The sequence below is a fragment of the Pagrus pagrus genome (assembly GCF_965226575.1).
Source record: "Pagrus pagrus genome assembly, chromosome: 20".
NCBI lineage: Eukaryota > Metazoa > Chordata > Actinopteri > Spariformes > Sparidae > Pagrus > Pagrus pagrus.
The window spans coordinates 16,370,347-16,395,262 of record NC_140207.1 but is presented as its reverse complement, the minus strand read 5'-3'; the positions used below and the strand labels follow the sequence as shown (position 1 = coordinate 16,395,262).

Sequence of the window (24,916 nt, the reverse complement as noted above, 5' to 3'; positions counted from 1 at the left end):
AAAAAAATCAGAGGAATGTGGGGCCTCATATCTTCATGTGATAACAAAAAGAGCTGATGCGTGACTTTATTTGTGGACTTTTGTGTGTTCATAGGGGTTAGAGAGGTGACTGAATTGCAAATAATAGCAAGTGTGTGTGTGTGTGTGTGTGTGTGTGTGTGTGTGTGTGTGTGTGTGTGTGTATGAGAGAGAGAGAGGGTTTTTAAAGGCAGTAAGGGTGTTAAAGCAGCAAAGGAAGTGACCTCAGAGAGGAAGTTGGCGCTGAATTCGAGGAAATGGTATATGAGGAAATGGGCTGGCTTTGATTTGCGCTTCCTCTGCGGGTGACTTGAGGAAGAAATGAAACCAGAGGAGAGTGAGATTGAAAAGGCAGAAGGATGGGAAAGGAGAAATTAAGGAAAGCCAGGCGGAAGAGAGGGAAGAAGAGAAAACGAGGAGGTTATAGAGCTGGAAAACATTTGACAGAAGTGAGCTCCTTAGAGGAAGGAAGTGAAACGTATTGAAAACAAATACAATACTTGTGGTAAAAACTGTGTGAGGTGGATCATGATTACAGGAGTATAACAGGATAACATAAAGGTGGGGGGGTATAACAAGAAGAGAGAGGAGGAAGAGAGGAAGGAGATGACAGAATGTGGAAAAGGAAATGTGGTTGAGGTGGTTTCCCAAATACTGTAATCATCTCTGCTTTAGTGAGAAGCATTTCACTCATCCAGCTGGGTGTGTGTGCATGTGTTTGTGCCTTTGAATGTGTGTGTGCACACGTAAATAGAGGCGAGACGGTTTTTCCTGTATTGAATTGTAGGGTACTGCAGGGGTTGTCCTTGGCACTGGATCTGAGTGTGTTTACTCAAACAAACAGGCATCTTTAAAACATTTTTGATTTTGCTGCCTGTTATCTCACTCATTCCTCTTTGTAGTTTCTCACGGCTTCCTACTTATTCCCGCCCTTCAAACAATTTTGACTTGATTTTTTTATCTCTATCTTGGACTCCACTGTCAACTACTAAGATGAGTCATCATCACCAAGCTGCAACTTCTGGGTCTGAAAAATGAAGCCAACAAAGTGCCAAAAGCTGCAGTTCCTCTAATGGCCACTTGAAGCTGGCTCCAAAAGCGAGTCAATCCCCATAGACTCCCATATAAAAATGTCCAACTTTACAGCTGAAATAAACATGTTTATAGCCTAGCTAGCTGCGAGCTGTCGAGCTAACTATCAGCAACCAGACGTCATTCGGCTCAGTTCTGCCTCTTTGCCCATTTTTCCATGAGCCGTGAGTAAGCGGAGCCAGGCACTGACAGGATGTACATGTATGACAGCTGGCGGAGCCGCCCCACTGAGCTTAACAATGGGTCTTTAGAAACCCTTAGGTAATTTCACAAAGTATACGTCCATGTTTTATAAAGTGTATGGTCATCTCACTTAATCCTCACAGTTGACTTATAATTTTTGCTATTTCTCCTGAGGTAGACACTTAATGCTAATGCTAAATGCTAAACCAAATGGCTTAATTTCTTTGGGAGCATGACATATTTTTGACATTTAACCAATGGCACAAGATGAGCGCTGATGGAGTCTCCAAAGTGGAAAGGACACATCCTCTGGGAAGCATGAATGAACCCAGTGAACCTCATCAACTGCTGTCTATTAGATTTAGCCCTATGGTTGCACTAGAGGAGAGGTCAGAGGGGCTATCAAAATATTAGGAACCATCATCTGGGTACTATGAATGTCTAATTTCTGGGTAATCTGGAATAGATGTCAAGATAGTATCTTACTCTGGAACAAAATACTGGACATACAAGTCAAGTTAAGTCTACTTATTGTTTTTGAGCCCAAAATCCCAATCACATTGCCTTAGTGGGCTTTACAATCTCTACAGTGTACAACATCCTCTGTTCTCAGACCCTTGATTCGAGTGTGGAAAAACCCCCATGCATATCATGCAACTGATGTTGACCGCTGTCAACTGCTGTCATTTAAAAAAAACACACGCGCACACACACTTTCAAAGCACCAGGCAGTGCGATCAGTACCCACAAGTCGTGGGAACTCTGCTTTCATGGAACATTCCTACCAGTTCCTCCCACTGCAAACCAGCTTGTGTGTGTGTGTGTGTGTGTGTGTGTGTGTGTGTGTGTGTGTGTGTGTGTGTGTGTGTGTGTGTGTGTGTGTGTGTGTGTGCGTGCGTGTATTTTTTCCTCCCAAGTGGTATTTTCCCCTTGGAACACTTTCACACGGAGAGTTCCTCTCATGTGGCAGCAGCTGGGCATGCAATGCACAGTATTTGAGTGTAGCTATACATATGAGGCGTAGTCATTTGTAGTCTGTTTTTTCATATTTAGCTTTTATTGAATACAGCAAGTCACGTCAAGATTCAAATCTCATTTTTATTGGAGACCTGAGTACATATAAAATTATACAAGATGCTAAAAAGCAATTATACATATTTGATACAATCAGATCATTTAAAGAATAGTATTATATGTGTGGTCTGAGATGAATTTCCCTTCTCTCCATCTTAACTACAGGACTCTGAGATGATGTTCCAACCAGAGTCAGATCAGATGTCTCCAATTGAACCCAAGGTGAGAGGTCTAAGCACAGTATTTCAAAACTCTTTATTTCAAGGTAATTATAAATCGGCCATATAAATCCGAATCAATACAACATTCAAGGGTCAGCTTTTTCTAGATGTACCAGAATGAAGAATATACTGATATTAAACAGATTGTGTGTGAAAATGACCTTTCAACTCTGACTGATGCTTGCAGTCTCCGCCTCTGGACCTGATTGACACAGGGAAGGGGCTGAAGGTCCAGACTGCCGCGCCTCATCTGGTGAGCCTGGGCAGCGGGAGGCTGAGTGTGGCAATCACCCTGCTGCCATTGAAAGAAGGTAACACACACAGACACACACACGTATTCCATGGGTTAGGATTACCAGGTCATACAGTCACTATTCATCTTCCCCTCCCTTCCCAATGCCCAGGATCAAGGATGTAATTTCTCTCAGGTCATGTAAAACCGTCACCTGTGTTGAAAGCAGACCTTTGCAGTCTCCTCCCTCCCTTCCTCATCCCTCCCCGATTGCTTTGTTTCCCCCACCTTTCCCCGCTCTACTTCTCCACCCTCTCACCCATGGCTTCATTTCCATGGTTACTGGAGAGGTGGGGGAGCGTGATAGGGGAAAGTGATACTATAGGCTCGGTCGCAATAGAGTCAAGACAAGGAGCCAACATTACTTCCTCCCACAGGACTCCTTCGGGCTGAAAACATATTCATAAAAGTGACTACATCCACATCGTTGGTTATTTATTTTTATTTTCATCGGGGATCGAATGTATCCCTCTTATTGGCTAATGCACGGACTGACTGTGAAGTTAACCCTACAAAAATGAGGACAACACTGCGCCAACCCAGACAGCTATAAAACAGGAATGACGACTCACACAGCATGGTCCCATGATGCCGTCTACTACAACAGACAGAAAGCCACAATTCCATTAAACTGAAATCCACACTATTCCTCGGAGAAGCAGTTTTTAAATCAGTTCAAGATGTTTTTTTCATTCAACAAATTGCATCCAGCAAATATTGGCATAAATGATGCACTGCATGTGTCCGCACACAGACACGGGATGATTATGGTGACATAATGTCAGTGTATTTATAGTTATTATTTATAGTTTCTCTATCATCAGCCACCCACAGGTGTCCTTCTCCCTCAGTCACTCTCTCCTTCTCTCTTATACACACACACACACACACACATATGCACACACACATACATTCATCAGATCAGCAAACCACAGGCGCCATAGCTTGATTATTATTCCACTTAGTTGGCCAAACACATGATAGCGGAGAAATGGCAGCAAAGATAGGAAGATTTTACAACATGATAAAGTGAGACATGCTTGTACAACTGATTATAATTCAATAGCCTGCAGATAGTAGATGGAATACTAATACAAACGGACTGACATTAGATTAAAGGCAGTAAAAGTTGGTGAGTATCTGTCCTTTGCGGAAAAACACTGGCGACTCTCGCACACACTTGTAGAGTTAACATGTCCTGTGAAATTCACAGAGCTCTCATTATGCCGAAAGACAGGCACTTTTTTGTTTTGCCTCCTCTCAGCCATGAGAACAGTGCAGTGAAAAAATGTACTGGCCTTTAACTGGATGGATTTATTTGCTTTTTAAATTAGGCTCTGGTCAGTATAACAAATTGCCGACAAACTGGTTAGTTTCTCCTTTAGTTATAAGAGTGCTTTCAACCACTTATGAACACCATGTTTTACAGAATAACACAGTGGATGGCATTAAAATGATATAGTAGGTAAGCCTTTGGACCGACCTGGATTTTTCTAAAAGCAGCCCAAATGCCTATTATAGTTGACATTATCACTATTCTTTGCATAACCCGTAACACATTGCCACGCACTTTCACAATCTCCCAGCTCGGTGTGTCTTTCCATGAGGAATGCCAACAATGTGTACAAGCCAATTTAGCAGAACTGAGGGCCTATTTTTCTTCACAATGTGTCTACTGAAGAGAAAAGACCAGTTAGAATTCATAGAACTGAAGTTGTCCCTTAAAGTGTGGATCACAGACCACACATATGGTTCAAACAGACAGTTTAGTCAGGTTTCCACAGCGACATGTAGATCAGTCTATGGTGCAATATACTTACTACACTTTCCTTTTTAATGATGATCACATCTGTATTGCTTGACGTTCCAGGGGTGACCCGCATAGGCCGAGAAGATGCTCCTATTCCACAAGATATCACTATCCAGGGGCCTGGCATCGAGGCAGAGCACTGTCTCATCTTCAATGAAGGTTGATGTCAGTTCACTTTTTACACAATGAATACATAATATTGTGAAGCCTGTTACTTTAATCAACAAGGCTTTTAACCTAAGTTTGGTGTATAATCGAGCCAAAAATCATATAATTCTACTGCTAGCAAATCTGCCAGTGAAGTGAGATTCCAATATTTGAAATCATTTTTCAAACTCCTACAGATTGGATCTGCTAGATTTCATCAGTACGTAATAAGTCTTTTGTTTTGTTTTGGGAGTATTATTATAACAAAATGTCAATGGAGTCAGTTAGAATTACCAAATTAATCTTTCAATTGTTTCAATCAAAACAAAGTTTCGAGATAAATATGGAACTGATCCATTAAGCTGGAAATCTTCCGGTGCACTGTCAGTGTATTGTGTGAACGATAGAAAAAGATCTTTGAAGAGACAGAGAGAAACTGAGTGATTGATTACGCTCTTGAGGTTGTTTTTGTTCCTGTGTGATTCAGCACATGTAATTACTACGCTAAGCATCCAGACCAAAGCCTTGTAGTGACGACAGGAATAGCACGGTTTTATGTGCATGTTATGTTTAAAATCTATTTTGTAGTTAATTAGTTCTTTGAATAGGGAGACTCTTTCCTTTAAGTGATGATGTAGCAAATCGTAAGGGTATACTGATCCCATACTTTGTCATCATTACCTCTGACACAGGAGGGGTGGTGACCCTGGACCCCTGTGATCACCTCTGCAGTCTGGATGGAGTACAGGTCACTGTGCCCACACCGCTCACACAGGGTAAGATACACACAAACTCTCTCCAACACAAGCTTTGATATATTGCCACCTACTGGTCAATAAAAGAAGTGGAATGAAAGTTGATTTAATTGCATGGAGTGAGCATATTTTCACTATTTCATAACTCAAGTGTGTGTGTCTGTGTGTGTGTGTATGTCTGTGTGTGTGTGTGTGTGTGTGTGTGTGTGTGTCTGTATGCGTGTGTGTATGTGAAAAATAGATAGAGAGAGAGTGGTTAGTTTGCGGTTTGGTTAACTTGCATTCCTTTCAGTGTGTGTATGAGTCATATGGGTACAGTTAACATTGTGCTGACGTTTTCCATAGAAACGACAGGGTGCGCAGTATGTTTGTGTGTGTGCATTTTCACATAAATTGTACAGGTCTACTTGTGTGTGTGTGTGTGTATGAGCACTTCCACATGTTTGTGTATGTGTTTCAATGATGTAGTGCTCTGGTTCGGTTTAATTCATAGTGGTTTTGGAACAGCGAGCTGCAAGTGAGTCACAGCTTCCAGCAACTGCAGAGGATACACTACTCATGGAGTCCTGTTATAGTCAGATACAAACAGAGTAGCCTCCCAAACTCTCTTTCTTTTCTTATCTTTCTGTCCACCCCTGTCCACGTGCCTGTCTGCTCTCTGTCTGCCAATACCTTGATCTGTTTATCTCCTGTCTGTGTCTCCTCTCTTTTCTTCTCTCTTCTCCCAAATTCCCTTTTTTCAGTTGCAGAGCTCTCCCAGTTTCTCTGTTTTTGACTTGTGTAACAATTTCCACTCGGTGTTCCTTCCTTTTTCTTCCCGTCAACTTGCGCTACGGTGGCTTTTCCTTCCCCGTGGGTCCAGCTTTCTCTGTGTACGCTTTTCTCCCTTTCATTGAGCCCTGTGTGGCCTGGCCATTTTAAGTTAAATATTGACAGGCCTATTTATCTTCCTGCTGTGCCTGGCTGATTCAAATATTGACCACGTTTGTTTGTGTCTCCACACACGGGGCCGGGACATTGTGAAGTAGCAGGGGTTGTAGAAAAGGAGTGAAAGACAAAAAGGGGTTAAAAAAAGTCAAAAGGGCATGGTTTGGAAAATTATGGAGAGAAAGAGAGAGAGAGTGAACATCTTTCAAGAATATCCACTGGCCTCGGATGCTCTGGGTTGAGTTAGTCTAACCACACACACACACACACACACACACACACACACACACACACACACTGTAAGGCAGCCTGGAGATGATTAGCTATGTTTAGGAAGTGATCTGTTCTGTATTTGGGACTTTTGAGCTTGACCTGGAATCACATCAGCGTCACTGTTAGCTCACCAGAACAGATGGAAGTCACTTGTTAAATAGTAATATGTTCATACAGCGTAATAACAGTGATGATGACAGTGTAAATCATTGTGTGGCAACAAGAGCAATGACAAACAAGCAGTATAAGGACTGCAGGCTTTCTCATTCGTTCTTCTTCTTACAAAAACAATTAATGGGAAAACATCTAACTCTGCTCTTCAGTTCCCATTTTAATGGAGTCTGCATGTAAAACTCCCATGTCCCAGCATTCACACCAGTCTGAAGCAAATGCAAATCTTGCTGCCAAACAAAACAGAGCCACTATAACCACTCTCCCTCTCTCTTTCTCTATCACATACACATCAGCAAACATGATAAAACACATAGTAGCTGTAAGAGGGTTCATGTTGTGTTGAAAATGTCTGCAGTTGACAAAGCATCTGAAAGAAGCAGCCAGACAGACTGTCCCTGATTAAAGCTGAGGGGGTATCACAGATTTTTTTTCTTATTCGCTTAACAAAGATATCTTTCCTTCCCAAAGTCTTCTACGTTGTCTTTAGCAAGCCAGTCTGTCTGGCATAACTCAAATCCCCTTCCCTCCCCTTTTCTATTGTTGTTTTGTCTCAGAAGTCAAATTAAATGCTTCCTAAATGAATTAGGTTGTCATTTTTTATATCATGAAATCACCAGTTTTACAAGGTTTTTGAGTCAGCCCCTATATCCCTACTGGTTTGGGGTTGAACTGGTCCAAAACATTTCAAAGAAAGGAGAAGGAAAATAGGTAGGTAGACAAAGAAAAGCTAAGGGGGCGTCTACCAAATACCTCACCGTCTAATAGCCTTTGAACCTACCATCTGCAGATAGGGGTGATGCAGTTCAGCGCGGTTGGTTTACATTCGTTTTTTAAACTAGTTACACGTGTGTTTGTCTGTTTTGATCACTTTTGTCAAATTATAAACCGCAAGTAGCGGCTTAACGTTTTCTGACAGTATTTAAAAGCGTTCGCCGTCGTAAATGTTGCCCCCTTTCACCCCTTTTTATCGGCAGTTGGTACAGTCCGGCACTCAGACTTGTGGATGGTAATTCAGGCAACTTTCTTCCACACGGAGTGAAGACGAGAGAGGAGGCTTCCCAGTGAGGAGGAGGAAGGAAAACAACAACACAGACACTGGCAAAAGTGTAGCTAGATAAATAAAAGTACTTTTTTTATTTTTGGTTTTAGGCGACTTTTTTAGCCAGAGTTCTTGTCATGATAATTTGTCAGACGTTAAGAAGAAGACAACACAAGTCGTGATAAGTGCTCACTGAATGGGACTCAAAAGGTTTGTAACGGCTTTTTTTTTTTTTATTTAGCTAGCTCTTCTGACCAAAGTAACATTAGCGTTGCATTTAACTTCCCCAGGCAGTCTGTAACTCTGTGATGTGAGTGTGTTTGGAAAGCTCCCTCCTCTCCCTCTTTCTTTCTGTCCCTCTTCCCTCTGATGCTAGTGATGGCCGATTCACCTTTAAACCGGTGTCCCTTACCTCTCTTGTGTGTTTTATGAACACATGCTGTTTGAACAGGTTGGCCAATGTTCCCAATCTTGAATTTGGTAGTTATCGCCATCAATCGATAGCCTACCTATCTGCCTGCCGGTATTTTAAGCTTTGTCGTATTTGACATTTAAATGAGCAGATAGGGCTACTTTTGCATAAACAGCATATGATCATCAGCTGATATTGTGTTTCCTTTAAATAAACCACAAACCCCTCTGATCGGCAGCAATGGGGTCCACCAGAATTATAATGAAGTACCATCTGTCACTATAGATCAGTCAAGAATACTAATGCACTAGGCTGATATCACTGAACTGACATATCCTCTTTGCTTTTTTTTTTTTTTTTTTTTTTAAATAGTAGAAAACTAAAGCACAGCTCCACATGACTTAGTGTCAGCAGGATAGCAGATGTGAAATCAGTGCCTCCTCTCAATGCAGTCCAAGCCACTGGGTGGTGAAAGTTACATTCTTACATGCAGCCAAATGGTGAAGGCGTTCCAGCACAGCCTGTTTGTTTTAGCATATTGCCTGCACCTTTTTAGATGTAAATAACCTTGGTGTGCATGCCTCAGGGTCATACATTTTGCTGTCAAGTTCACAGACTGGTGCGATTGCATGAGACAAAAAGAACTAGCCCATGGCTATGAGGACAGGCAGGATACCTGACACCTGGACACAAAACCTGCTTCATTGTCCTGGATGTTATTGTGTTCACAAGCCTTCCTTCTGCCTGCCTCCAGCACATTTGGGCTTAGAAAAAAATCTTACACTATAAACCAGAGAAATAAGACATATGTCCTTTGTTATAAGTTTATATGGTGTTTGTCTTAAGCTTTCTTTCCTTTCTTCCTGCTAGATTAGAGCTTGCTGATAGTTTTAACCCATTGTTGTCCCCAGGCTCGCAAACCTTGACTTGAGAGAAGTGGAGTGGGGGTTGATGTAATGATGCTTTGTGAATGAGGTTTTATTTGTAGAGCAGAGAGAAGATATCTACTGACTGAGCTTCTGGTCTGGAGACAGATTTTGCATATTGATTAGTGAAGTGTGATGTATATTGTGCTGATAAATTATAGGAGTTTTCCAAGTTATTTATTGTATTGGGAAATCAGAGCTGATAAATGGAGACAATAATACAAAGCCAAATTGCTTTCATTGACTCAAAGGGGCTCCCTGTAACAATTTGTTTTACATATGTTAATCTCTTTTTTATTGGCAATTTTTTATGAGACCTTGTCTGTGTTGCCTGTACAAGCCTCTAGATGATTTGTTGAAGTTGTTTAATGCTGATGGATTATCGATTTCTTCAGAATTTCTGCGACAGTGATGTCATGTGACTTTATGCAAGTTCTCGAGTGCGTCTCTCTGCTTTGCTAACAGACGGCAACAGTAGCTAACGCTATTTTAGAAATGGAGTCCGCTAACATAAACTAACGACTGGCTTCAAGCACAACACAGAAGTTCCACAAGTGCTGCATCTACACACCTGGATACAGTAGGTGGCGGTATACACCTTTACCTTTAGTTGGTATGTGATTTCCGAATAAACACAGAAGAGAGGAAGAACAAGAACAAGCGCAACACAGATCTTCATTGAGTTGTGGAACGTTATCTGTCTTTGCTCACTAAATCTTAGACTTTCTTACCCTTGTATGTGCTAAAACTACAAGTTAGGAACAAAAATGTGAAGTTAATGGTTATCTTAATGGTATCAGCCATGCGAAGAAGGTAATTATCTGTTATCTGTATCGGCGGAAAAAAATCCATATTGTGCATCCCACCGTTTTCTCTATTCATTCAAGAGTGGTGGACCGATACAGCAAGCTAAAATGGGAAATTATATATTTTAATCTTTTATTCATGATCAGATACCTAAATGTAAACAATATTGTTGCAATCACTGTTAGCACTTTAACCAGACCAGCAGACATGGACGTGGAACAAATACCAAAATTACGGCCTGCCACCACTGCTACAAAACTACTACAGAGGAAGCACTGCATCTCTAATCTGAATGTGTGTGTATTTGTTCCTGTGTATGATATAGAGAGAAAGTGTGTGTGAGTGACTGAAACAATCTGCACCGACTCCCTTGAGAAAGACCAGTCTGTTTTTTTATGATGTGACTGCTGGACCCTTGTGCCCCAGAGAGGGTAATTTGTGGTTTTTGAGGCCAATTTACACTCCCACTGGGACGTGTGTGTATACATCTTTTCATGAATGAGTAAATTCAGCTACTAGTACTTTGCATATTTAAGGGATCAAAGCAACAATTTGAAGGCAACCAGTTAAATAATTAGACATTTTGATAAAAACAAATGGGGAATCTTTTTCCTGACTGTTTTAGATTGTGATTACTTGTCAAAACCTGACTACTTAGCAGATAAGTGCGTTTCATCGACACGGGATCCTTGTAATTGGTTTATTTTTCATTCTAACCTAACGCTCTCAATTTGGCAATTCCTCCACTTATGCTAACCAAATAAAGAAACAGTTTTGAGTTTCCTCTTCCATAACATTGTGGTAAGAGTGTAGTTTGGTTCGCTCAGATCTACATGGGAACAGAAATTGGCTCCAGACGTGATACAGGCTCCTACATCTGTGTCCTCAAAGGCTCTGAGGTCTGACTTTGTAGATGGCAAACTTTAAATTATCCTATAAATGTATATACAGACTAATTTCCAGCTTTGTTGCTGTTGTAGAGGGTCTGTCCATATGTGTGTGTGTGTGTGTGTGTGTGTGTTAGGAGGTAGACCTTCGACATGGGAGGCAAACTCAATTTGCTGGTAAACAAGTAAACACGTGAATTAAATTAAATGTTTTGTGTTGTGGATGGTGCGTGGGGAGTGGGCATGTGTTTGTGTGCAAGTATTTAGGACAGCAGACTTAAATTTGGTTTGTGTGCAAGCAGTTAAGATTAGACATTTCTGATGGGATGTGGAGGATGCTGTGTGTTCCTTTGTATTTGTATCACAGATGGATTTAAGGAGAAAGGGTCAGGAAAAGGTTAGTCCTTTTCTTTAGAACTGTAATAACTGAGCCAGAGGAAGTTGAATCACCAGATTTTATCTCTTAAAACACTGTTTCAGACATTTCTCAATCTTTGTTTCTTTTTTTGCATCCTTTCTGTAGAAAAGGGCTTTCCCTGCCACATATGCTCACATTGTGCTTGTGTTTGTTTACGGTGAAGATGGAAGGAGGAGAGGATTAGCTCGTAGTTATTTGTTAGCTGCATGTGGAGCCCTGAGAGGAAATTAGAAAGAGGGAGGGGGTGGGCGCTGTGAACAAATCAGGCCGACACACTTTACCCTCCACTTTAAAGGTGGCACATGGTGAGGCTATTGAGGGTAGGAAATTAGATTTTTACAAGAGCTGACTGCTGCTTGCAAAGTGTGTGTGTGCATGCCTTTGTGTTCGCTGTTGTGCTAAATACTGAGTGTTACTGTGAGTCATTAGACAGACACTGTTACAAGACATGTCCCTCCACACAGAGATACAGTATGCACAACCTTTTGAAGAAACATTCAAACACACAAACATTACTCATGTCTGGCAATGAGGAACACATAATATTAGCTCTTGCTCATGCTTGCCTTCATTTTGACCCGTGTGTGTCTGTGTGTTTGTGTATTTCTCTCCTTTTACACATAACTTTTGCTCTCTCTGTCTTGATGCCACTGCTTCACAGTTTGCGCCCAAACCTGCAAGATAGTGTTTACATGAGTATATATTTGAGAAGTTCAAAGTCCAGCTGTGTAGACTAAACATTTCTTACACTGTTTTCATGTGTGTGGTTTTCACTACACCTCACAGCCTCACTCTGGTCCCCCCCTGTGCTGAGAAATTACAGCTTTGAAGGCAAAAAAACACTCTGCTCTCTAGGCACTCTAAGGCAATGTCTAGACAGGTATGACACCTCTCTAAGATCAACCATAATCTCCAATTTGGCTATTAGAGTGACTTTTTAGTGGAGATGTTTGTGAAACTGGGCTTTAGGTGAAGATTGAGTAAGAAAAGGGCAGAAAGAGAGATGCGAATTAGAGAGAAGGGAAAAGAAAGAAAAACATTTTTCCATTCAGTCTTTTTCCATTCGCCCTCTCGTTATCCCCCCTCTTGCCTCAGTGGTTGTGTGTCTCTGACTTCAGGTCCAAGGAATCTGATGGAGCTGTAATGGAGCTATTAAGGAGGTGCTTTTTTAGCCTTTTACACACATGCTAACATTGTGGGGGGGTGGGTTACTGTAACGTGTCTCTGAACCTTCTGCCCGATGGAGGTCGAAGGGAAGGAGAGAGCAAAAATATGGTACATCAATAAGACAGAAAAATGAGTGGGGATCTCCTGGTTTTCCATCCGGTTCTCAAAATGTGCATCAGTGTGGTGTTTTCATTTCTTGTCCTGCATCAGATGTCCCGTGTGTGTCAGCAGCGGCACTGCTGTCTCTCTCCCTTCCCTTCTGAGGTATTTGGACAGCTGTGGCTGGCTGTGTGTATTACAGAGGTTGTGACCCTGACATCTTGTTTAATACCTGGCCCTCTCAGCCTAATTGATGGCCAGAGCAAACACTGTGGTCTGACTGTGCATGAGCTTGTGCAAGTGTGTGTCTGGCTGTGAATAAATATCCCAGGCTCATACCAATATGAAGCTGTACTTGCTGCCTCTTCACACAATAGCGTATGATCTATTCATAATATGTATACCACCGTGGACTAGTTGTTTTTCTGCTCAGCAAGATCTGTTTTTCTGATGTTTGTGCCGCACTCACACAAATGCCAAGGAGTACTTCTTACAATTACTTTTTGATCCATGAGTAAGTCTATACTAGTCTCCTTATGCTATACTCTACCCAGCTGTAGATTACTTACCCTCTGCTGTTATACATATCAGTTTCATCTCTAATTTTATGTGTGTTTTCTTCCCAGGTTATTCCCTGTGTCTGGGTAAGTCCTATTTCTTCCGGTTTAACCATCCCGAGGAGGCCAGCAGAATGAAGAGCATGCTTCCTCAAAAGAGCCCCGTGTCCGCTTTGGCCTACAACACAGGTACACACAAAGGGGGTTGTGTGGGAGCTGGAAATCCTTGAAAACAATTCAATTTTAATTTGGTGTTTTCAGCATTTGAAAAGTGCTTACATTTTGGGGATGGTGTGCTTGAAACAGCTTGAAATTGTAACTAGATTACTTTCAGAATAAATTGGATTTATACTGGCTCAGGCAGGTTGTATAGGATGCCAAGTCTACTTACTGGTCACACATTCTGAAACCCCTTTTTTTGTTTGTTTTTTATTTGTCAGCCCTCTGTAGAATGCTTTCACAAAGCATAAATGCAGTTGTTTATGGCACAATAACATTGGATTTAACATGATGAAGTGAAGTAATCTTATTTAGTTACACGTGTATATAAATATGTAACTTACCACATATGTAAGTTGGCGAAAAGCTTGAAAATGCACCCTGAAAATGCTTAAATTTGACTTTGAAAAAGGTGTTGGAACCCTGACACACACACACACACACACACTCACACAAGGTCTGGTGGTAAACCCCTTTCCTGACCCCTGAACTGCACTTGATCCCTGCCCTTTTTTCTTTGTTCCTCCTCTCTGCCTTTGTTCTGCCACGTCACCACCTCCTCTTCTACCTCCCTCCCTGCTCTTTCAGCGTTTCACCTATTCCCCTTCTATAATTCTTCATCAGCCTATTCCCCTGATGTAACATCTGTCCGGGTGAAAATATTTGTTCCTATCCCCTGATGGGGGATCTCAGGGTAAAGTTACCGGTAGATAACATGACCCAGACAGGTGTGTGAGATTTGGGTGTTAGTCTTGAGTGTGTGTCAGAGAGACTGAAGTGGAGGTTGGGGGCAGGTATTTCTTTCAGGCCTCTCATATGTCTTTCCTAAACATACGTTCTCACTGTCACACACATGCTAAAGCTTAAATTTGAAGCATAATGGAATGTTTTTGTCATCTGGTGCCTTGGTGATACAGCTGGACTCTTCTTTGTGATTGATCGGGCTCTGAGCAAGGTGTGTGTGTGTGTGTGTGTGTGTGTGTGTGTGTGTGTGTGTGTGTGTGTGTGTGTGTGTGTGTGTGTGTGTGTGTGTGTGTGTGTGTGTGTGTGTGTGTGTGTGTGTGTGTGCCATAAAACATAACATAATACCATAATGAGTGGAATCCTTGCTCTTTAAACTTCTAGACATAAGGAATGCACTCCTCTCTTTTCCAGCTTCTCTGATGTTTTTGTAGAAATTACTTTCATCTCTCGTGCACTCACATTCAAACACACACTCTCAGCAAACTCTCCATAACAGGCAGCCAAAATCTTTACCGTTATCCTCCCGATTGCCAAGAGTCACACTCTGAAACACGCACCTAAAGTGAGGACTCCCACACAAAGTGAAAGGAGCTGGGCATAGAAGAGAATAGTCAGAGCACGCCAGGCCTCCGGTATAAATCTGCCCATGTATGGACACAAACACCCTGCATGTGTGTGTCTGTGTGAGTGCTTCTGGATCTTATGATGTCTTTAATTTTCTGCCCCATTTCTCTCCACCATGTAAGGTTTGACATTTACTCACACAGGCTTTGTTCAGCTATGACGTGCGCTGTTAGTTACTCTACTTTCTTTTATAATGTGCAGCTGATTATTCTCACTTATGCTTATATTCTTTAGCACATATGTACACTCTCGGCACATGTACACATGTGTGTGCTTCTCTCAGGCGGGCCCACAGTTGTCAGTTATATGGAAAGCTTTTGTGCGTGTGTGTGGGTGTGTTTGACAGTTAAACACTGGGTGGTCTAAGCTGGAACATTGTAATAGCTTCTTTTCCACATAAAGCCACAGATGAATTAAAAATGGGTATGTTTCTCCCACATTGCTTTCTCCTAAGTGTTGTTACCTGTATTTTTGAACACAGGATAACATTTAGGGAGGGGTTTTTTTTTTGGGAATCCTGCACAGCAAATTGGAACCAGTGCTATTTGTCAAATATAGTGCTGCCAACCTCAGCAATATTTAAGTAAATTTAAGTAAAAATAGTTTTGGGTCATTTGTTTTGGTAAGATTTAGCAGGAAGGAAGTCAAACCTGACTCAGTTGAGGTTTGGAAAAGAGACCCCCTTACTGCTGAAACTGCTTTAAATAAAGGCTTTAGAGAGGGCGGGGGGCCTCTCGAGGGTATTCCAGAATATCATGTGGTCTTTTTCATTTCCCCAAATCCTACTCTGAGGAGCTGAGCTAGAATTGGAGTTAAAATGTTTGTCTTGGATCTAATGGATGGTTTTGTGCAAGAGTGTATTTGCAAGCAGTGTGTGTTTGTGTGTAAGTTGAAGCCTATTCTTGGTGATTTGCTGCCAGTTGTGGATTGCTTGGGCTGGGTTTGTCCTGCCAAGGACCTAATCTATGAATAGCTGCAGCTTCAGGTACATACACAACTTCTCTCTCTCTCTCCTCTGCCACCATTTATGACTCTTTGCCCCTGTTTTTTGCATCATTTCCCTTCTTTTCCTGTTACTGATCTTTGTTGTTTTTTACAAACAGAACTTAAAAAATGTCATGCCCCGCCATCGCTTATCCCAGTTATACTGCTTCCCTCATATTTTTCTTTCTCTTTATACACAGTTCCCTACATATTAGGACTTAGCAATTATGCAATATGGCCAAGTGTAATATCCAAATCACAGGAGCTGCAGTTTTTTGATAAAGGACAAATTGTCACAATACATCATTATAAAAAAAGCATTGTGGTGCTACATAGACCCCCGGCCTACAGATCAAATGTTCTAGACATAAGGAAACGTGTGTGTAATACCCCAACAAAAAGAATCACACAATATTTTTTATATAAACCTAAATAATGCAAAATTATTGTATACACTAAAATCGTGACTCATTTCACCTTCACAATATCCGTCAGATTAATCGTAATATGATTGTTGGCATATCGTTCACCCTACTCCATATCCCTCTTCGTTTCCCCATATATACTGTATATTTCGCTGTTTCTCTTAATGTTCACCTGTGTTCGTGTGTCTAAACTTTCCAAAATTATCTATTTTATTTCTGCTCCATTTTTTCTCTTTCCCATCTCCAGACTACCTGAAGTTTAGTAGTGACTATAGCCATGCAGTGGTGGGCGGCACCAGCAGTGCTCGGGGTATGCGATCAGCCTCTGAGCTCCGGGACCTGATGGACACCCTGCAGCGCAAGAAGATTGCCCTGGAGAACAGCCTGAGAGCCAACGGGAATGCCAACCCCTCCTACTTCAGTGTGACACAGGTCAGCTATCATTTTAAGATTTATTACACTGCTCTAACAAGGCTTGCAGAGTCTGTATTGTTAGCTAGAATGTTTGTCCTGGGCTCAACAGAGCTAATCAGAGTTTACTTATTATCCACAAGACCAACCATAGCTAACCAGGGTTTATCCATTATCTTGGGCTACTGCAGTGTTCAACTGGCAACATAAGATTTACTCAATACCCTTGTTTCTGTCACAACAGGATCGGAGGAGTGCTTATGTGCTAAAGCCTCACTAGGCTCATTATTTTCTCCATATATTTCTCTCTGTATCTACCTCTGTCATATTTTGTATTGCATTAGGTATGATGATAAGATAAGACTTTTAAGTATTTGAAGTTGTAATATTTTTTTGTCCATTCTCAGTCCCCACCAACCACGCCTATCACAAGTCCTGCCATATCCTCGTCAGCCTACCAGGAACAGGCACGGCGTTTCTATGGCACAGATCGTCCGCCCATGTCTTTGAAATCTGCTCCCCCTCTTTCCCCTGGACGACGATCCGACCCTTCCTCTTCTATGTCCTCCCGCACCTCCACAGGTCGCAACCAGGACAACTTTAGTGATAGCCGACGGATGCACAACCCGGGCTCCTCTTCTTTACTGTCCACGTGGAATGGTGGAGGCTCCTCTGTTTCCGTTGATGGTAGCAGTAGCTACCTCCTCTCTCTTCCTCCTCCCTCCTCCTCCTCATCCCGCACTCCCTCAGGTGGAGGTGCGGCCAGCATGCCATCAAGCCCCCGTCTAGGCCGTCGTAGCTTTGGCAATCAAGAGCCATTGCCCAGCAGTCGAACCAGGAAATACTCAGCAGGCTCGCTGAGCGGGATGACGGGAGGAGGCCACAGCCGCTCGCTGCCACGCCTCTGCCCTTCTCCATCTCCCCGTGACAACAACAACGGAATCATGACTTTGTCTACGCTGCCCCCGCGGCGGTCTGACATTGCTGGGGGTTACAAATATAGCAAAGATCATTACAACAGCCAGAATGCCAGCCCTGACCTCAACCACAACTCCAGTAACTCCAGCCAGCTCTCCTCCAACAGGAATCAAATCCAGGCCACAACCCAGGGAGAAGGTATTCTGTCTATCTCCCTCTCCACCCCTAAGAACTTGCCCCCCACCACCCCTCCTATCTCTACCACAACCGCCCCACCTGATGTGACCATCCCATCCAGGGCAGGAGGCTCCTCTTCACCCCGTGTGGCCAAAAAACTCAGCCTGACCTCCACTAGCTCCATGGGCTCCATCAGCTCAACGAGTTCCAGCCCCCCAGAAATGGAACGGCTGGCCAGCCGTGGAGTTTCCTCTGGAATGGAGCTGTATTTAGGGGAGAAGGAGAGGCGAGGGGTCGGCCTAGAACTCACCGCTGCCCCAGGGCTCGGACTTGGAGAAAGGAGGTCTTCATTTGGGAAGGCCGGGCTGGAACCTGGGATGGGACTGGGCGAGAGGAGGCAGTCATTTGGAAAAGCAGGAGTTACCCCACCGGGGGGTTTCAGGGAAAGAAGGGGGAGTATCAGCTCACTGAGTGGGAAGGAGGAGCTGACTGACTACCACCACCGCCAAAAAGAGGAGAGACTCCGTGAGCAGGAGGTGGAGAGACTGGTGAGTTTTAGTGTGTTTGCACATGGGGGTTAAACAGAGGACATCAGTTATCTTGCATGTCCTCAGCATCAGCTTGTTTAGATTATAGCAACATATTGTCATTTATATCAAATGACACTGTATACATGTGTAAATATAACCTGTGATACTGACTGTATCCCGTGGTGTTATGTGTAAATTAGTTAAATATGCAGATAGACTATTGACAGGTTAACTTTTGGTCGCTGTTCAGATTACTGAAAGCAGACAGGGATATTAGTTTTTATTTGCAGTTGAAGATTGCTTTTGTTTTGCATAGACAAGCAATTACATAAGTACATACAAGAAATGGAATGAGTTAAGGAATTCCTCACACTCACTCAGTGAAAGTGAGGTTCACCATTAAACAGATGGCTCTGGCAGTTAGCCCGTACTAACAGGACTATTCTTAACCCCGCGCTTGGATAGTGTGTGTTTGTGTAAGTGTGCTGTATGTTTATGTCAGTCATCTGGAGGTCCGCCCAGTGCGGTACGGGCCGCTGAGGAGCCACAGAACACATCAGTCAGATGTTGGTTACAGAAACCAAGAAGATTAGAGAGCAGACTCATAGTGTAGCAGGTGGATAAACACACAGATGCTCAACATATAATGACGACTGGACTCATAATCCCACAATCCTTCTCTCTTTATTTTTCTCTTTGTCACGCAGCCATGTTCACCAAGTGAACTGGTGGTGTAACTGTGAGAAATAGTTTTCTGGATGATGTACAAACCAAACTGTTTCCCAAGCTTCACTGTGGCTTTCAGCTAGCCTCCACATATTTTGGATTGCAGTTACATTTTCAAAGTGGAATATTGTGGACCTGCCTCTCCTGCTTTGATCACAGAGCCAATCTTTTTACTCAACATGGAACATTGATTTAACCCAAGCAGTGTTGCATTTAATGTGGTTTGATTTGCAACAAGTTTTATTTGTTTTTTGTTTTTTTGGTCAATCAAACATTGATTTAAGCATCTATAATTAATTGTCAAAGTAATTGTTTTGTGTTGTTCTGGATAATACATAACAAAACAACGGACTACTTTTAGCTGGACTTCACAAGTTAGTCACTAGCAGTATCTCCTAAATCCATGGCACAAGCTCTGTAAAGCCTTGTCTTAACCTTGTCTGCCCTCTAGTGGTAGTACAGGAAACATGTAGTCTCATCATGCCAAATTGCTGTTTGGTTGTGTGCATAAACAGCTATTTGGGGATGTTTCCAGCAACAAAAAGAAGAGAGATACAACAATAACAGAGATTACCCATTACATCTTTACTTTAGGATTTACATCTTAGATGCATTTGGTGGGGTTTGGTTAAGTGTTGGTTATTATAAGTCTTTGGAATAATAATTTGGAATCTGCAGCTGTAATGGTTGCTACTTATAAGAGACTGAGAAATCATAGTTATAGAGATAGAGAGGTCAGACTACTTTAATTTAATTGATTTTCTTTTTCTTCACAATGTGTCAGGCCAAAGTACCAGCTCTTATTACCCTTCTAGTTTCCTTTCTTCTATTTCCTCACACTCTCTTCCACTGTTTTGTCTTTTCCTGGTTTTTCTCTCTGTCTCTCCCACTTTTCTTCTTCGATGTGTCTTTGTCTCCCTTTCCCTGTCTCTCTCTCTCTATCTGTCTCTCTCTAGTTGACAGCTGATTACTATAAGGGCTCCACAGAGGCTTGTGTCTATTAGAATAGAACAAGGTGACAAACTGACACAGGCTTGATTTGCCTCAGCCCCTGTTTCAAATTACACACTATAGATCGGGCATGTATATTTGTTTGTGTTCACATTCACACACATACAAAAGATCATTCCACTGATAGACACTTTGCATAGGGATTAATTATTTATATATTTATTTAAATAAATTGCTTTTTTATATATTTAATTTCTGAGAGAATTCCCCACACCTAGATGATCCTGCATTATATTTGATTTCTGAAATAATGGATTAAATAATAGGCAAAATATTGTATGTGTCATGCTCTGAGACTTTTCCTAAATAGGATGCCTCTCTTCAGCCTTTTTAAACAGGCAGATTACTGTCTCGAGACTTTCATAGTCCAAACTTCACCTGGTTCAGATTCCTTCCTGGAGCACTATTCCCTGGAAAGTGTCTTGTTTCCGCATGGCAGTACACACAGACACATTCCTGTGTTTGAAGTCATGGCCTGTTCTCGTGCACACTTCCGATCATATTTGACAGCTGTCCACCATCTCATTAGCTTACTGCCTCTCTTTCTCTCTCACACACACAAACACATACACACCTCTGTCCGTCCTCTCCCTCTCTAATATTACTTACACAGGCTTGCTGTGCAGCTTACATACCTCTCACTCCAGAGAAGTTACTGCTGAATCTATGAGAGGGTATTTTGACTCCATGTAGCCTCCGTAGCTCTCCATATAGCTGTGGTCAGGCAGGCAGAACTGTGGAAAGGGGAACTCTTGCTCCAGGGACTTTTAGTGAGAAGAAATGTTCTTTTTAGATCACTCAAATGGTATCTAACCTGGAGCATGTTAATTCCCTACAAGCGAGGATGGTACAGAGAGTATTTTAGAACAAGGACATTTTAACTCGAGGGATTGACTTCTGCAATGCTTCCTCAGGTAACCTGAGCATTGGAAACTTGATTTTATGATGGAAAGAAATTATTCTAGCTGAGCTGTTGTGTTCATTTCTTTCTAGTATGGAACATAACACAACATTTGATTTGTGCAATTATTTTAACCAACTGGAAAAAAAACACATGGATCTATATGAAGACATAAAATGATAGAATAAGTGTAAAAAATGTATTTACTGGTTTTGAATAGGTAGTGTGAATGATCTGTTTGTGGTCTGTTTAATATTATATCACCTTGTAATGTTGTTATATATTCAGTAAACATATCCAGCACCACTGTAGGGCTTAATAGAAATGTCAGGGTTTTATTAAAAAACTTAGGGTTGTACTGTATTTGTGTAGCACCCTGACACTTGTGTCAAAGAGGCAGTGGATTGACTGAGTCTAGACTAAAATAGTGGGGACTTTTGTGTTTGTTAGTCAGAGTCACTAGGTTTACCCCTTTTTGAAGTAAAATCACAACCTGCTCACAAAGATAACTACACAACCTAAATTACTGCTCTTTTTAAATAACCTACTCAAGAAAACAACATAAAGAATGCCACCTCTACATGCTATAACTCATACATGTATGTGTGTGTTCCTATGCATTTGTGCTTACCACAGGAGCGACAGCGGCTGGAGACCATCCTGTCCTTGTGCTCAGAGCTTGGCCGGGCTGACAGAGATGGAGATGGCACGGCCACGAGTCCCACTTCAGCTGTGGCCGATCTCCAAAAGATCAACCAGGAGCTCGAGAAGCTTCAACTAAATGACGACGACGATGATGACACACCATCTGTCTTTTCGGACTCTTCGGCCATCAATGGAACAATGGGGAATGGTCACATGGTCTCCCCCGGATCAGAGAACGGTTACTACGATGATGATCTACAGGTACGACGGAGGCGTAGCAGCGGCCACCGAGACAACAGGGCAGAATCACCCGCTGTCAGTCTGCGAAGCTTCGCCCCCTCACCTTCTCCACGCACACAGAGGACCAATGAGGTACAAAAGAGTGCTCTTACTAATGTCACATCTTTAGTTGTTGTCAAGCATGTAACAGGGTACCGACTCAGTATCACTTTTTTGGTAACCTTGGAATGAGACTCAACAATTACATATCTCTCCAGAATGTCAGATGTCCAGAAAAGTCCTAAACACAGCAAAATACTTTATTAAAATAATAAATACAGTCCAAACGCAAAGTCTCTACAGATACAGGCTCTGTCATAGACTTCTGTTGGGTAATAAGTGATGATTCATGTATGAGTCTATACGTTTGTTTTGTAGGAAAATCCTGCACAGTAAACCTCTTTCAAATGTGCATCATACACATCTCCTGAATGAAAAGAGTACAAGACTCATGTAGTAGCACCTTTGACTTTGGTCAGCTTCTTAAAAGATAAATCAGGATTAATGTGCGAAGTGTTTATGCTCCCTGTTCTTTTTGGAAAATATGAGAGTGACAAGGATATACACATCCTTCACATACACAGATGGGAGATATTTACAGCCCATTTATTAGATTAGTGCAGGCAAGTGTTACCATTTAGAATCAACAGCTGCTGTTTGTGTGTGTGGGTGTATGTGTGCTTGTGTCTGCTCATGATTTGTCAGTGTAAAATAACATACATTTGCATATATGCAAATATTAGGAGGCTATAAGATAAGATTTAGATTTTGTTCGATAAAAATGTCCAGCAGGGAACAAATGATGGAAGTAAATTTCCAGTATAAGCTTTAACTACATCTTAACAGTGGTTCAATCTGTGATTATCTGTGTTGATGACGTCGTTACCAGGCTTTAGATGATGCAGCTCGTCGTCGTGCACAGGAAATAAGGCCTTCGGAGGAGGAAGTCAGGCGTGTGGAGGAGGAGAGGATCCAGGTGCTGAACAACATGGAGGAGGTGGAGCAAAAGATCAAAGAGCTGGACAACCAAGTGGAGGAATCTGCCAGAGAGGTAAAGAGAAGACAGACAGAAGCAGCATCAAAAATGTTAAAATCGTAACAATTTTCTAGGCGAAAATCAGTCATTAATAAGGAGTATTATGTATAGGTTTCAATAAAAGTAAGTAAATGGCTTAATCATTGTGTGTATTTATCTAAGGTGGAGGTTGAGCAAGCTCTGGTGGAGGCTGAGATGGAGTCAGAGGTTGCTGCACTCCAACAGGAAAAAGATGCTCTGGAAGCACTTCACAACAAGATGGCTGACCTAGAGACCAAGTCCCAACAGGAAAAAGAAAAGGTATTTAACAGGCTCCGCTTCAACGAGAAACAATGAGAGTGAGAGGGAAACCTCTCAGGGATTCATAATGGCTGACACAGAGACTGACACTTAATAAACTTGTGGGTCAAAAAATGAGATGACACTTGAAATGCAGAGAGCATTAATTCACAGACCAAGAGGCTTTATGATGCATCTTCTGCAAATTGTTTGAGGTTTTTTGCTGAGGGGCTGGGAAGTGATATTGATATAGGGAAGAGGGGAGAAACGTACTGTGTACCCTTATAATATCCTCTTCAAACATAAACACTGGGTTTCACCAGCAACATGCATTTCTCATACGGTGTATGTGAGCATATAGTATTGAAAATACATATGCTGCTCTGAGACTGTCAAACATTTAGGGGTCATGTGACTCACTGGTAGGTGTTAATCCTTCTCATGCTGTCTGTGGTCCAAATATATATCTGTTAATACTGCTCGGGGTATAGCGGTCACCAAGTGATCCTATCTTACACACACTCCGCGGTTGTGGAAAAGTGTGTGTGTATGTGTATATATTTAAACCAATATATGGTATCATCGACAGGGTGGAAAGTGTAAGTGGATAAACAGTCTGAATTTGTTCTGTGTATGTGTGTTTGCGTGCGCACACTTTGGTTGCGTATCAGGATGTTCTCATCTGCAGTGTACAAGATAAAACCGCATCATGGTGCTGAACGAAACCGAGGGAAAGAGAGACAGAACGATCAGATTGTTAAGTGTTGCCCTTAATGTTGAAATAGTCTGTTGGAGAGCAGGTGTAATTGAGTGCTTGCACAGATTTTGGGTGTCTGTATTTGTTGAGGACCATTAATCTACTTGGCCATCCCTTCTCACCCATTCCCTCAATCATTTCCATTCAAACAGACAGAGGATGAAAGGCAGGAGAAGGAACTCATTCATACTACCTTCATGCCTCCTTTTCTACTTAATTCCTCCCCAGTTCTCCATCCCTTTTGATAGATTTTTTTCTCCAGCTTTGTCTCCTCCCCCCTCCCTCCATGCTAATCTTGCTGGTCGCCGTAGTGACTAACTGTGGCACCCCAGTCCCACTAACGCTGCCATCCTCTCTCTGTCCTGTGTGTGTGTGCGTGTGTGCATTGTATGTACACACAAACAAACGTGTACATGCGTGTTTCTGTGGGCATGTATGTGCGTCTATGTGTATGCACATGTGTGTATGCCAGGCGTGTGAGTTGCTGCAGGCAGAAAGGGGCAGAGTAGAGAGGTTGGCTCAGATTGTGTGTGAGCAGCGCTCCCAGCTGGACAGCTGCCCTGAGGCCACCAAGGAGCCCCTGCAGGAGCAGCTGGCCAGGGTCAGTACACACACACACACACACACACACACACACACACACACACACACTCACACACTCACACTTAACAGACACACACACACACACACACACACAGGAAGATACAGTATGTACTTGAGTGTGTAAGCCAATGAATCCATGATGACTAAATGCAACATGTAGACAAGCCTAGAAGCAAGTTTACTCAACATAACAAGATGTGCAGAGATACACTGATAGAGGAAACCCAGGACTAAAGCAGATATATGTGCACACATTTACATTGACACTCAAAAAATACAATATATGTGGACGGGTGTTCACATAAACATGAACAGACTCACATAGAAAGAGACACGCGATGCTCGCATACTTGGACTTGCATGTGAACA

At 42.2% G+C, this 24,916-nt stretch overlaps 1 protein-coding gene across 4 annotated transcripts in view; it reads left to right on the top strand.

Annotated features, from left to right (window-relative positions):
* The window catches only part of phldb2b (pleckstrin homology-like domain, family B, member 2b), a 43,287-nt gene that overhangs the window by 6,648 nt on the left and 11,723 nt on the right, over positions 1 to 24,916 (top strand). For 2 of the 4 annotated variants that reach the window (XM_084340357.1, XM_084340355.1), the window contains exons 2-12: positions 2,533 to 2,589; positions 2,776 to 2,899; positions 4,751 to 4,849; positions 5,530 to 5,613; positions 13,348 to 13,467; positions 16,522 to 16,706; positions 17,093 to 18,328; positions 21,585 to 21,965; positions 22,762 to 22,923; positions 23,071 to 23,208; positions 24,417 to 24,545. In XM_084340357.1, the coding sequence (XP_084196483.1) occupies positions 2,533 to 2,589; positions 2,776 to 2,899; positions 4,751 to 4,849; positions 5,530 to 5,613; positions 13,348 to 13,467; positions 16,522 to 16,706; positions 17,093 to 18,328; positions 21,585 to 21,965; positions 22,762 to 22,923; positions 23,071 to 23,208; positions 24,417 to 24,545 (2,715 nt within the window). Of the gene's footprint in view, positions 1 to 2,532; positions 2,590 to 2,775; positions 2,900 to 4,750; positions 4,850 to 5,529; positions 5,614 to 7,946; positions 8,216 to 13,347; positions 13,468 to 16,521; positions 16,707 to 17,092; positions 18,329 to 21,584; positions 21,966 to 22,761; positions 22,924 to 23,070; positions 23,209 to 24,416; positions 24,546 to 24,916 lie in introns of those variants that run through there. The other 2 variants (XM_084340356.1, XM_084340358.1) reach the window with 2 other exon arrangements.